We start from the raw sequence: 13,942 nt of genomic DNA on the forward strand, positions 1-13,942 counted from the left end.
GCCCTGGACAGTCGAGAACGCAGGCGGCACCGGGTCCACTGCAGGCTCGGCAGGGTGCCGCCCACTGGAGTCCTTCCTCCTGTGATGTCATAGCTCCGTTTCCCCATAGCCCAAGGCGCTGTCCTTTTGTCTCACCTTGGCCCTTGCTCCCTGGGACCTGGTTAGTAAGAGAAGGAAGAGGACAGCAGAGACCGGTGCAAGGGGAGCCCTGGTGGTCTCACAAGTCCTCGGCCTGCCTGTTCTTTCTCAGTTTATTATATTATATTATTTATTTATTTAATCCTCACCTGAGGTCATTTTTCAATATTTCAAGATAGAGTGGGAAGGGGAGAGAGAGAGAGAAACATCGACGTGAAGGGACACATCGAGTGGCTGCCACCCGCACGACCAACCAGGGCCGGGAACAAACTGCAACCGAGGTACGTGCCCTTAGCGGGAACCGAACCCGGGTCTCTTCGGACCGCAGGCCGACACTCTAACCGCTGAGCCAAACCGGCCAGGGCTATTTGTTTATTTTTTTATCCTTACCCGAGGACATTTTTTCGTTTTTTTTTTTTGGTTTGTTTGTTTAGATAGCGTGGGAGGGAGAGAGAGGAAGAGAGAGAGAGAGACATCGACATGAAAGGGACACGTCGAATGGCTGCCTCCTGCATAACCCAACCAGGGCCAGGGGGAAAACTGCAACCAAGGTACGCGCCCTGAGCGGGAACTGAACCCGGATCTCTTTGGACCACAGGCCGATGCTCTAACTGCTGAGCCAAATTGGCCAGGGCTCAATTTATTTTTATTGATGTGAAGTTTACATAATACGAGACTCACTGTGTGAACCACTTTAAAGTATATAATTCATTGGTTTTTAGTATGTTCACAATCCTGTGCAACTATCACCACTAATTCTAGAACATTCCAAAAAGAAGCCCCAGCCTTTTAGCTGTCAGTCCCTGTTCCGCCTCCAGCTCCAGGCAACCACAGATGGACTTTCTGCGGAGTTGCCTGTCCTGGGCATGCTGTGCAGATGGAGTTGTACAGTATGTGGACTTCTGAGTCTGGCCCGTCACTGACTGGCCTTGTCGGGGCTCATCCCCACTGCAGTGTGTGTCGAGTCAGGAAAGGGAGCATCCGTGAGAGGGAGGCTGCAGGCTCATGTGCCCGCAGGACGGCTGCTCCCCCTCCTTAGCGGCACACGGCGCTGCCCCTTTCCAAGGGAGCCCGTTGAGGTGGGTCCCCCAGTTTTAGAGCTGCAGCACTGAAACACGCCTGGGTGTCGACTGGCTGACGGACGGTGTGTTCCCTGTTCATCATGCCGGGTGGCCGAGGTGCCAAAGCTCCCGCCTTTCTACGTGTGCTGCTCCAACACAGCGTCCGTCCCTCTGTCTTGCAGTCCTACCAGGACCTGGTCCAGCGCCTGGAGCCAGTGATCATGGAGCTGGAGCGGCAGGAGAATGTGCTGGTCATCTGCCACCAGGCCGTCCTGCGTTGCCTGCTGGCCTACTTCCTGGATAAGAGTGCAGGTGCCGCCGTCCCCCAAAGCCTCCCTGGGGCAGGGGTAGGGAGCTGGTTAGCAGGCCCTGAAAGGAGGGAGGGAAAACAGCCTAAGTTTGGCGTAGTGGCTGACCTTGTCTTTCCTTACCCAACCTGCCCCGGTTGCTGTGCTGCTGAGGGTTAGGAAGGGCCTCCGCCCGCTGAGGGCCCCCAGGCCCAGTCCTTCCTTGCTCGCCCCTGGGAAACTTGCCAGCATGATGAGAGGCATGATGGGCCAGCAGCCTCATGAAACAGCCTCCTGGAAGTCCTCGTCCACTCACATGGCAGTGGCTTTGGGCCGGGTGAGGAGGGCCAGCTCTTCTCTGTGGCCCTCCTCTAAGGAACAAACGGCTCAGAAAACTCCAACTGAAAAAATTTTTTTTAATGAATCTTTTATTTTAATTACTTAATTAATTTTTTTAGAGGGGGAGGGAGGGAGAGAGAAAGAAACATCGATGCAATAGAGCCATACTGACTGATTGCCTCCCACATGACCCACAACCAGGGTGGGGGACAACGGCAACTGAGGTACATGCCCTTGACCGGAATCAAACCCACGACTCATTGGTCCACAGGCCGACGCTCTAAGTGCTGAGCCAAACCAGCCAGGGCTCCAGCTGGAAATTTGAGTCTCACTTGGCCCAAGGTCCAGCTGGATCCCGACACACCTAAGTTGTTTGGGAAATGACTCTTCCCTTTTCACTCTCGTTCTGTGAGAGCGGGCGTGGGGGTTGTTTCGGTTTCGTTCTTTGGGTTAGAAGTCTTTTTGCGGGTCTGTGTGAGGGGTGAGAGTCCCAGGGAGACACTGCAGCCCAGCAGGCTCTGAAGGTCCGACCTGGCAGAGCTGGCTCTGGGGGCCTGGGAACGTCCATGCTCAGGTCTCGAGTCTAATCATGGGCCCTTTCTCTTTTTTCAGAGGAGATGCCATACCTGAAATGCCCCCTTCACACTGTCCTAAAACTGACACCAGTCGCTTATGGTGAGTATGGTGGCTCAGCCCCTGCCGAGTGAGACCTGCTCCCCCGGGGTGGTGGCTTCTGGTGGCTGTAAGCGGCTTCTCTCCTTTAACGGGAAGCTGCTCTCTCGCCCACCCAGGTTGCCGGGTAGAATCCATCTACCTGAATGTGGAGTCAGTGAACACACACCGGGAGAGATCAGAGGTGAGGAAGCTTCACGCCCTTCAGCACCCCTCCTGTCCTCCATCCTGAGGACTGCGAGTGACCTCTTGGGAAGTCCCCAGTATTGTGTTGCCTGCAAACACGGACGTATGTCGCTCAGTGGGTTCTCACTGAGGTGGTTCCTTGGAACTCGGCGGGCCTGGGTGACTTTCTCCGCTCCCTGTTCTCAGCATCGGTGTGCTCCTGCCCTGTCTTCTTGGCTTATGTTTTTTTCTCTTTCCATGCTTTCTTCCTCCATTTCTGCTTGACCCGAGAAGTGAGTATTAACTCGGGAGACACATTCTGCTCTTAAATGTAACCCCAGCACAGATGTTGCCTTTTCCTTTGCGGCTTAATCTGCTTTCAGGTTCCAGAAACGGGGTTGAAAAATCCACTCAGTCATCCGGACACACTTAGGGACAGAGTCACCGGGAAGTGGTAACAGTGGAAAAGGAAGTGGGACTGGAGAAACGCAATTTGAAAATTAGAGACATGAGGAGTGGTGGAGGGAAAGGTTTTTCGGGAGACCCCAGTGCCTGGTGGCGTCGGATTCCCCTCCGGGAGGTCTGAGATTTGGTGGTCAGCCTGGCGGGCTCCCCCGAGGGCAGAGCCGACTTCCGCCCGGGCATATGTTATGGAAGAAAGTTAGAGTTTACTTTGTACTGGCTGTCGAAATGCAGTACTTTGCCGCCATCAGTCTGACCCTGTTATGTACACCGAGTACGATTTTCCATTTGTGCAGGGGACTTGGCATTAAAATCCTAGCATCCAACAGCATTTTCCGGGCTGGTTACTAAAATGCAGGAGGGTGTCCCTTGGCTGTGACGTTCCCTCCTGAATGCATGTGGTGGTGGATGCTGCATTTCCTCTGGCTTTGTGAGGAGCAGCCTCCCAGCCCGACCCCCTGGCAGCGGGGTTCAGCTCAACTGGGCTCTGATGGTCCCTGAACACTGGACTGTACAGAACCAGGGTAGGTTCTTGGTGGAGACAGACCCTAACTCATGCTCCTGGGTCACGAGCTATAGTGACAGGCCGCAGGGGTCGCTCTGCTCTGGGCGTGTTGTTGCTGAGCGGAAGGTAGGCTGGCGTTGGGCCCTGGCGGCCATTCTGCCTCCGTTGGGTCTTTGTGTCTTCAGTCTCCTGCTGGCTTTGAAACCTGCCTTTCCTATCCTGAGCTGAGTGTAGTTATGGGACACAGAGGCTGCTCCATGCCTGCCCTGCGGATCCTGGCTCGAGGTCAGCACGAGAGAGTCCAGCACCGGCACCTTCTCCCCCCGCCCTCCTGCTGTCCTGTCCCTCAGTGGTTCCCTGAGCCTCATGCCCGGCCGCTCACCTCTCCACTCCCCTCCTTGGAGGCTGGCAGCAAGGTCCTTTTCTCCCGCCTCGTTACCTGCTGAAATTCAATGACTGACTGTGCAGAGCTGGTCCTGCTGTTCCTCCCTCACCTGCTCTCTGAATGTCCCCTTTATCTGGTGGGTGTCTTGGACTGACCTGGAAAGGGGCCTGGGAGGAGGTCATCCCTTGATCTTGCTGACTGGGAGATGCAAGACAAAATGGCAACCCAGTGGCCCCAGGGCCATTCACTGTGTTTGGTCTTGTGTCAGTGAAATCCAGAAGCAGAGAAACGTGTTTGTTTGGTTTTGATTTTTTTTGGCTTATTTACCTCCCCTCTCCGTGTAACTGTCGCCTTCTCTCTTTTGTCTTTGTCTCGCTTAGGACGCAAAGAAGGGACCTAACCCACTCATGAGACGCAATAGTGTCACCCCACTAGCCAGCCCCGAGCCCACCAAAAAGCCTCGCATCAACAGCTTTGAGGAGCATGTGGCCTCTACCTCCGCTGCCCTGCCCAACTGCCTGCCCCCGGAGGTGCCCGCGCAGCTGCCCGGACAAGTGCGTTACCCCCCTTTCCTTCCTTGCAGTCGTGTCTCCTGTCTGGGTGGGGAAGAGACCCCCCCAGTGACTGCCGCCACGGCCTCAGACCCAGCCCAGCCTGTGGGTGGTGGAGGGAGTGAACACGGGGACAGCCTCTGAGGTCTGTGGCATCCTGGAGGCCCACAGTCAGGTCCTGCCTGACCTTGGCTGTGAGCCTGCACATCTGCGTTCTGAGGCAGTCGGCCCTGGGCAGAACCAGGCAAAGTGGCAAAGTGTCTGTGTCCCATGCACATCTGTGGATAGGTTTTTCTAAAAGAAAGTCAAAGACAGCCCCTGGTTTGGCCGTCTCCATGCAGCTCCTGGTCGTTGGCTTCTACATGGCCTGAGGACGTCTTTTCTGTCCCAGGCCCGTGGCTGGGTATTTTGCCTCCCTTTCTTGCCATAGCTTTCCACTGTAGAGAAGCTGTAGTTGAAGAGTGTCCTGCCCCGGAGCCGCATGGCCCAGTGGGAACCCGGACATCCCGACTCAGCGCTGGGTGGTCCAGAAATAGCCACTTTCCCATGTGGCATCGTTACTTCAGCAGGTAGTAAAACACCCAAAAAGAGAAAAACCAACTACACTTCACTTTATTCACAGTGAAGATTAAAAGCTGAATGGCTGTGGGGCATTAAGATTTGTTTTAGAAAACCATGTTTTTCTTCAGTGACAGCCAAGAATCTGTGAAACATAGAAATCTCTGGGCACAAATTTGGGCCCCACCCAGGGGTCTCACCTCCACCCAGGCCTGGTCTCTTACAAGTCAATCGTGGCTAACTTTTGAATTGGATTTGTTTATGAGTTTGGTGCTGAGGCCCACAAACTCTTCTGCATTTCACCTGAAGCACATTTAAATTCCATGGTGCCTGGAAATGCGATGTGGGAGCGAGTGCTGAGCAGCCTTGGCAGGTCATTGGACCGCTTCAGGCCTCAGTTTTCTCATCTGAGGAATGGGGGAGTAGCGCCTACTGCCAAAGCAGATCAAATGAGGGAGTGAGTGCTGAGCATCGAGCGGAGTGTCTGCCCCGGCACTAACTGGAGGATTTTATTGTCAGGTTACATTCCTCCCTGGCCTTCAGATGAGGAGGGTAGGACTTGGAGATATCGAATTAATACTCTCAGGCCTAAACTTAGAGGTGTTTTTTTTTTTTTAATGAAAACAGAAGTGGAATTCTACGTGGTGTGTCTGTGACATTGTTTTGATGTAAATTGGAGTCATAGTTGGAAGTTCAGAAGCCACTGTCCTCGACATTTGTGGGGACTGGCCTGGGCTGGGCTCGGCGGTGTGCAGGGAGGACACATAGCTGGGGCTCCCCCCCGACTTTGACAGCACAGCCCTTTGGGGTTGTTGAGCTGAATGCTCTGGGAGTGGAGAAGCCGGGCCAGGCTGGGAGGGTCCTGCAGAGGATGTGCTGACTTCACATGACCTGGGCCTTGTATGCTGTCCCTCAACTGACCTCTCTCATCTTTCCTCTCTGCAGCCTCTGCTAGGGAAAGCCTGTTTGTAAGTATTTTCCTCTGAATAATTTTGCTGCTAGCACCTCTTCCTTCTTGCTTGCCAGTTTGGCCTCCTGCCTGTTGAAATGTTAGGGATCACGGCAGTTTTTGTGAAATCTGAGGGTGGGGGGAATTCATGAATGTTTAGCAAAGGACACAAGAAGTACTTACGGCCCAGTTGTTTTGTGTCACTGCCTCTCGGGGTCCTGGGTTACTGTTAGCACTAACTCTCGTTTGTCCCTCTGGGTGTCAGATTTTGGTGGGGAGCTAGGCCTTGTGCCTCCTACCACTGCCTTTTAATTCTGCGTCTCCCTAGGAGAGCCTTTCATTCTGAGAGGAAATTCACCCAGAGCCTAATCTGCAAAACCCTGCCACCTCTCCCTCTTGTCCTGGTAGGACCCCCACACTCTGCAGAGGCCTCTTGGGGAACAGACCTGTTGCTCTGGATTGGGTTGTCCTGTATGGGAGCCTGCTCAGCCTTAAAAGTCAGGTTCAGGATGGGGAGCAGCTTTCAAATCAGACCTGCTCGGTCTCCTCTTTCCCACAGCCAGAGCTCTGTGCAGAAGGTTCTGGTTAAGTGACAGACAGCTCGATCGTCCCCATTGTTCTGGTGGTCCCCAGTGACAAGGAGCCGAGGCCTTAGTATTGCAGTTTTAGTAAGCGCCACCATGAAATGCCACTCTCCCCAACCCCTCAAATCACCCACCTGTGTTCCCTTTTGCTGATGAGGGACTAATTCACGCAGAAGCCAAAAGGGCTTGAGGAGTTCAGCCTGATAAGCTTAAAAGCTTGGCTTGTTCTGGGAAAACAGGAGTTGTTGGGCATCGTGCTTAGATTAGGCAGCACCACCTGTAGTGGATATATTTCCGACATGCTGTACAGGTCACAGATAATGTGCTAGTGCCTGTCCGGGACTTTGATCCTTAAATAACCCTAGGATGTCTGCAGGGCAGTTACGTTTACCAGATATGAGCCCAGGTCAAGTCACTTGCACGTGGTCATCCAGCCAGTCAGTGGCAGAACCAGGACTTACTCAGGTCTCCCAGCCTTGAAGGCTGGCTGGTTTCTGGGAACAGCCAAGATACTGTTCACCTGCCCTTGTCCTGGTCACCTGATGTGTGTAGCTTGGGGCTGATTTCCTTTCTAACTCTTGCAGCCTCTCCCATGCAGCTGTTTCCCCCGTGGCTGAGGTGTGTTTACTTAACATGGGCGTGTCCACGAAATTCAGGCTTTAGCAGTAGCCGCCCGTGTATCTGTGCATCTCCCGTTCCTTTGACCCATGGCCTGGTGTTGCCAGGGAAGAGATCTTCTTGCTGGGAGGGGCCATTCTGGCACTTCCCCCACCTACTAAGGTTGAACTTGTCTGTCTTTAAGGCTAATAGCACCTTAGGCTAGACTCCCCCCAGTTCAGCCAAAATGTGTTCTCTGGACCCTTCACACCTCCATTCCCATCTAGGGTCTCAGTGTCCAGCTCCACCTGGGAGCACGAGCCCATGTCTGGGGCTGCAGATCCCAAAGTTTATTATTAAAGTCACGTTGAGCCGAGTTTGGATCTTGGGTCTACTACCCTCTCTCTCTAGAACTCTAGACAAGGTGGTGCCATTCTAGGACTACAACGTCCTCACCTGTAAGATGGAGATAGGAACGTTATGAGGTGTTTTGACAATGTAGCACTTACAGAATCTCCGGCACATAGTCAACGCCCGGTGGCCGGTAGCTATTACTGTGGGAGAGACGGTGCCCTGTGCTTGGGTGGGTACCTCCAGGGCTATGGTTTGCACTCCACTCTGCCTTTTGATGCCCTCCTATTCCTTCTGCACAGGCCAGTGGGATTTCGTCTCATGGGCAACAGGAGCACCAAGAGACTAGGGAGTGTGGGAGCCCCTGGGATCTTAGGGGATGTGGCTAGAGGACACCGGTGAGCATGGTTTCCCAGTAAAGCGGGCAGGACAGCCCAGCCGGATGTGGCGCTGCAGTCCTGTCCTGGGGGCCGCACCAGTGCTTGGGGCCAGCCATTCACTACGCACCCTTGCTTTTGGAATTTCAAATGCACACTAAAAACAAAATACGACTAAAGATGTTCTGTTTTGTTTTTCTTTTCCAACATGTTTCTTCTTTTGCCCCACTATGCTTGAAAGACGAACTGTCTGTCACATTTTCTCAAAGTTTTCTCCTTACTAACCTTGGAAAGGTAAATGGCTCGGTGCATGCCCCCTCTCTGTCCTCTCCGCATCTCTCTCTGAGTCGTGGCATCTCTGCCCGCAGGGCATCTCGGTCTGTGTGAAGACTGGCCACGGTCAAGTATGTGACTCACACCCGTGCCAGAGAACTGGGGATTTTTCAGAGCAGCACCATTGTCTCGAGGCGTCCTCTCTCACGTCCTCCTTTCCCTCCATGTGTCCTGAGCCAGGGACACCACGTGTGAATGGTTTGACATAGCCTGTGCCTGCGGCCCCCAGTGTCGTTGTCCCATTGCCATCGTTTGTGGGTGCTCGGAGCCTTGGGTTTGACATGTGTGAGTGGGTTGGAGCCAGCCGGGCAGCACCTCGCTCTCTGACCTCACAAGTTGGCTGGGTCCCCTCTGGTTTTGAGGCTACAGGGCCTTCCCCAGCAGACCCCTCCGCTGCCCTGAGGCTGTCTGATATACTCGTGGTTGGAGGGTTGGTTTGCCTGGGCTCCCGAGTCCAGCTGAGAGCAAGCTCAGACCTGGGCTTTAATGCTACCAGCCCAGGATTATCTTATGTAGGGATTTCTGGAACAGGGCCTCGTTCTGCATGGAAGGGGAGTGGGCCGAGGTGATCCTTGCATGTCCATCTGCCTGGGTTCCACTCTCTCCCTCTACCCCTTTAAGGCCATCTTGGTGTAGACACTCAGGATGGGAGAGAACACTTTTTAAACGGTGTTTCCCTTTTTGGTGGGTAAATTAGGAGGTTAGTTTAAGAGATAGCTGCTGTACAATGGCAGCCATCATCTGTCCCCAGCTGATTGAAAAACACTTTTTTTAAAGAGGGCTTTGATACCAGCTTCTTATGGGTAAGATGTCTGGCTGGGATTGCTTTTATTAGAGTGGGAAGAGAGCTTTAGTGACAATGCCCACGTCTAGCCAGCTCGCAGCCCCTGTTCTGGCTGCCCAGCCCGTGTTCCGAGAATCTGGGCTGAGGTGTGCGGCCCTGTGTGCGGTCCTATGCTCCTTGAGAGGGCTCCCGGAGCACCCTCTGCCTGGAGTGGCCAGCAAGACTTCCCCGGGCTGGGGCAGAGGCAGCCCTGGGCTCTCAAGGGCTGTGAGCTGAGGGTCCCTTAGGTGCTGGCCCCATTGCTCCCCAGGACAGCTCTGGCCTACTCCTTCCCGCCTCCTGCAGCCAGATGCCAGGCCTCTGCCATGAAGCCCTTCTCCTGCGCGACTCTGGCCCTAACCTCCGTCTGTTCCTGGGGACTCCCTGGGCAACTGCCACCAGTGTGATTAATGATGCTCATTCTCGGTCGTGTCTTTCGTCTGGGGGCGGGGGGGGGGGGTGCGGTGAAGTCTCAATTGCATGGCTTTCGTCTTTTGCTTTAGAAACCTAGTCAACGATAATAATAATTCTCCTTCCCCGCCCCTTTTCTCCTGCAAATAGAACATGAAAGGCTCCCAGAGCAGCGTCGACTCCTCCCGGACACACTGAGGCAGACCCATCGGTTCCATTCCATTTCCGTTCCTGCAGCGTAGGTAGGGCTCTTCCATCCGCCTGAGGCCGACGATCCCAGCGACTTCTCCCAGAGAGGGCCAGGTGGCATAGAAGAGGGTTCTTCTAGGGGTCTTCTGGCCGAAGTGAACCTGTGCCCCCATCAGCGCTGGGGTGGCCGAGACCCCCACACACCTTTCCCGTGTGCGAGCAGAATCCATGCTTCTGTGTCCAGCTTCGGCCACCCCCACCTCAGGCTCGCCCTGCTGTCCAGGGCTGTGTGGCCTCGCTGACCCTCCACAAGGCTTGGTAAGGACGATGAGCAGTGGAGGAGGTGAGAGAAGGCCCTGAGGAGGGGACGTTGGCGCCTCTGTGCTGTTTTGTTTTGTTTTGTCTCTGTGACCTTGGCCTGGAATGTTCCCAGCTGGGGAGATGACACTGGCCCCAGAATCCTAATGTGAAAGGGGCCTAGATCCCAGATGCTGAAGGTTCTGGGATGTTGAAAACCTTCATAAGATTCATTCATGCATCTCAGCCCGGGATGCTGACGCGCGAAGAAAGGGTGCCTGCTGGGCGGGGCCAGGGGCAGAGCCAGCCTGCAGGTGCGGACAGGGGCGCCTGAGCTGGACTTGCTTGTCAGCTAAGCAGTGACCCTCGACGTGTCTACACAGCTTCCCAGGTCTGCGCTCGGCCTCTGAAGATGTGAAGGACAGTCTGGCTGTGTTGGCAAGAGGAAATAGCACCGGGCCTCACCCTCCCGGGGAGCCATGGATCCCTCTGCTCTCAGGCCTGGATCAGAGGCCCCGGAGCCCCGGGCTACTTGCTTTTTACATTTTTTTTCTGGCAGAACTGTGACCTGAAAGTCATACCTTCTCTTCAGGAACTTCGATTTTTGGGGTTTTGTGTCCTTGGGGGCTAGGGCCCTGAAAGAATGTGGGGAGTTGGGCATGCCTGTATGAGTTGGGGCGCTCAGAGGACCTCAGTAAACCGGCTGGGAGCGAGCACTCAGATCACTGCAAGACAGACCCTGGGAGACAGCGCGGAGAGGAACAAGGATCCAGCCGCCTTCCTTCGGGATGTTCGCCACCGTCCATGTTTCCCAGGTGGGGACAGTGGCCCCGGCCAGGCCTCGCTCTAGGCCACTTTTTCCAAGAGGCTGTTCACGGTGTCCTGGCAGGACTCAGCTCAGTGCCACACACTTCCATCGCGCAGCTGCTGTGTGCCGGACATGATGTTGGGTTACTCGGGGAATGTCCTCTGTTGCCTTAGTGGCACCGGTGACGTTGGGGGGGGGCATTCAAAGCAGGGATTTGGGGACATGTGATTCTAAATACCTGTAGTTTCTGTCTGCTGGTTTCTCCTTGTTGCCTCCAAGTACAGAGGGAGGGAGGGGGTGTCCTGAGGCCCAGAAGAAACACATTGGAGACCCAGCATTTGTCCAAATGATCCTATAAGGATCTTTCTAAAAGCTGGTGCCAAAAGTCACCTTCCTTTCCTGCTCTCTGCGTTTGAGCCTGGCCCCCTCACCCCTCTGCACCTACAAAATAGCAGAGGGTGGGGATGCAGCTTGGACAGCTGGGGCGGGAGGTGGCGAGAACAACCATTTCTGTTTTGTTTGGGAGGAGCTTTTAGAGCATGGACGTCCCTCTGATCGGGCTCACGTGGGAAATGGGACGCGCTTCAGGTACTCCATGATCAAATCTGAAGTTTTCACACCAAATTGTTCAGCTCCTGTCCTCCTGCTTGGCATCCTGCCTGAGAGGATCTGTATGTACCTTCTGTGCAACTAAAGACTTGTGTTATTTTTTTCTCTTTCCTGGAATCTTGAGTCTAGTTGACGTGAGTGTGTGTTTGTAGGTTGGTCATATTTTTAGGCAGAGGAGCCTGCAGTTCTGCTCTTGAGAATGACGTCATTGTGTCCCGCTTTCTGGACTTCTATTCCTGGTGGTCAGAGCTAACTCTGATTTTGGCCTCTTGAGGCTGATGTGAGCGGGACTGTGTGAAGGTGCATGCCCCTGACGGCCTGAAGCAGGTAAACACATAAACGAGGCTTTTCCTCCCCCAGAACATAGTAAGGGTCTGGGTGGGGCAATGGATGGGGAGGGGGCCTTGGAGAGACCAGGTGAAAGCTGTGGTCTGACCTCTGAGGAGGCGCTGGACGGAGAGTGTGGGGGCTGCAGGCATGGAGCGTTGCTCTTTTATTGCCCCTCACCCCTCACCCCCAATCCTGAAAAATACCTGGGACCAAATTTTTTTAACTTTGCATTTTTGTTTTTGGGAAGGTAGATGCCTCTCCTTTTACTGTCCTGAGATCATGGACAAAATGCTTCATTGAGGGGAGGAGAAAACTGTTTGAACCACACCAATGATGATTTCGTTTGTAATACTTGAAATTTATTTTTGTATTATTTTGATAGCAAATGTGCTATTTATTTATTTAATGTGTATAAGGGAGCTTGAAAACAGAAAACTTTTTAGATTGGATTTATTGTTTGTCGGTTGATTTGGGGCCTTTATGTGCGACTTGCGGACTTCTCTGCGTTCTGTATGTGGGTCTGAATTAGTTTCCTGGGACAGGGCTGTACCAGCTTTCCAACAGGGGCTGCCTTTTAGAAATTTGTATATTTTGCAGTTGCCAGAACAATAAAATACCTGGTTGAAATACACTGAAGTGTACCTCTGGTCCTTTTTGTGGGGAAGAAGACTCTTTAATCGACACTCGTGGTCAGTGCACCAAGTTTCTGCTCCTGAGCTATTGCCCTGTCTCTCCACCCACTTCCTCGAAACGGGACGTGCAGATCCCAGCCGCCTAGTGCCAGCATTTGGGAAGCAATAAGCTATGTCAAGTTTATTTATTTATTTTTTAATCCTCACCCGAGGACATTTTTCCATTTTTTTGTTCAGATAGAGTGGGAGAGAAAGAGAGAGAGAGAGAAACATCGACGTGAAGGGACACATCGAGTGGCTGCCACCCGCACGACCAATCAGGGCCGGGGACAAACTGCAACCGAGGTACATGCCCTTAGCGGGAACCGAACCCGGGTCTCTCCGGACCGCAGGCTGATGCTCTAACCGCTGAGCCAAACTGGCCAGGGCTCAAGTTTAAAAAGTAACAATAATAGCCCTGGCCGGTTTGGCTCAGCGGTTGGAGCGTCAGCCTGCGGTCCGGAGAAACCCGGGTTCGGTTCCCCATAAGGGCACATACCTTGGTTGCAGTTTGTCCCCAGCCCTGGTTGGGTCGTGTGGGTGGCAACCACTCGATGTGTCGCTTTCACGTCGATGTTGCTCTCTCTCTCTCTCTACCTCCCACTCTATCTGAACAAAATGTCGAAAAATGTCCTCGGGTGAGGATTAAAAAAGAAAAAAAGGAACAATAATAGACTTATTTTTTATAGCAGTTTTGGAATTACTGGAAAGAGCAACCAGTACACAGAGTTGCCAGTGCCCTCTGTCCCTGCACAAAGTCTCCACTGTTATTAACATAGTCCATTAATGCGGTGCGTCTGTTATGAGCTCATATTGACAGGTTGACAGGTGATTGTTCACTAGGATCTATCGTTCACCCTGTGCTGTGCGGCTCTGTGGGTTTTGACAAATGCATACTGGCATGTATCCACCATTATAGAATACAGTATGTCCATCAATCTCTGTTCCTGTCATCCCATACCCTTTCTCCCAGCTCCTTTGAACAGTGGCAGTTTTTTTTTCAATCCTCTCAGATATTTTTCCATTTATTTTCAGAGAGAGAAACATCGATGGTGAGAGAGAGACATCGACTGGTTGCCTCCGAACCACAACAGAAGTACATGCCCTTGACCAGAATTGAATCCGCTACTCTTTGGTCCACGGGCCGACGCTTTAACTGCTGAGCTAGATCGGCCAGGGCCAACCGCAGCAGTTCGTACACAAGCAGTGGGGTCTGTGCTGCAGTTGTCACCCCGGGTGCTCCCCACCTGCAGGCCAAGGCAGCTGGTAGAAGCCTCCAGCCAGGTTGATTCTCATCTCACTTTTCCTGGGCTCACTTTCCACTTTTCTCACCAGCACAGTTAAGAATATTTTAAGTTGGAATTATTTCATAAACAGTACCACCACAAGAATTGGTCAACTGTAGGAAGAAAAAGCTGATAAGATCATAGCATTGCACCATCTATTTCAACCTATGGGTTTTGTTTTAAATTTTTTTTTTTTTTTAATTT

General features: G+C 53.1%; 1 protein-coding gene across 5 annotated transcripts in view; it reads left to right on the forward strand.

Annotated features, from left to right (window-relative positions):
* Nucleotides 1-12,648, forward strand: part of PFKFB3 (6-phosphofructo-2-kinase/fructose-2,6-biphosphatase 3) — an 87,281-nt gene extending 74,633 nt beyond the window's left edge. The window contains exons 11-17 of one of the 5 annotated variants that reach the window (XM_036241779.1): nt 1,382-1,511; nt 2,438-2,500; nt 2,617-2,681; nt 4,395-4,568; nt 6,069-6,091; nt 8,223-8,275; nt 9,699-9,741. In XM_036241779.1, the coding sequence (XP_036097672.1) occupies nt 1,382-1,511; nt 2,438-2,500; nt 2,617-2,681; nt 4,395-4,568; nt 6,069-6,091; nt 8,223-8,265 (498 nt within the window). In that variant the 3' untranslated portion in view covers nt 8,266-8,275; nt 9,699-9,741. Of the gene's footprint in view, nt 1-1,381; nt 1,512-2,437; nt 2,501-2,616; nt 2,682-4,394; nt 4,569-6,068; nt 6,092-8,222; nt 8,276-9,698 lie in introns of all 5 variants that reach the window. The other 4 variants (XM_036241755.1, XM_036241771.1, XM_036241763.1 and 1 more) reach the window with 4 other exon arrangements.
* Nucleotides 12,649-13,942: the final 1,294 nt, after the last annotated feature.

Source organism: Molossus molossus, unplaced genomic scaffold, assembly GCF_014108415.1.
Source record: "Molossus molossus isolate mMolMol1 unplaced genomic scaffold, mMolMol1.p scaffold_m16_p_1, whole genome shotgun sequence".
Classification (NCBI taxonomy): domain Eukaryota; kingdom Metazoa; phylum Chordata; class Mammalia; order Chiroptera; family Molossidae; genus Molossus; species Molossus molossus.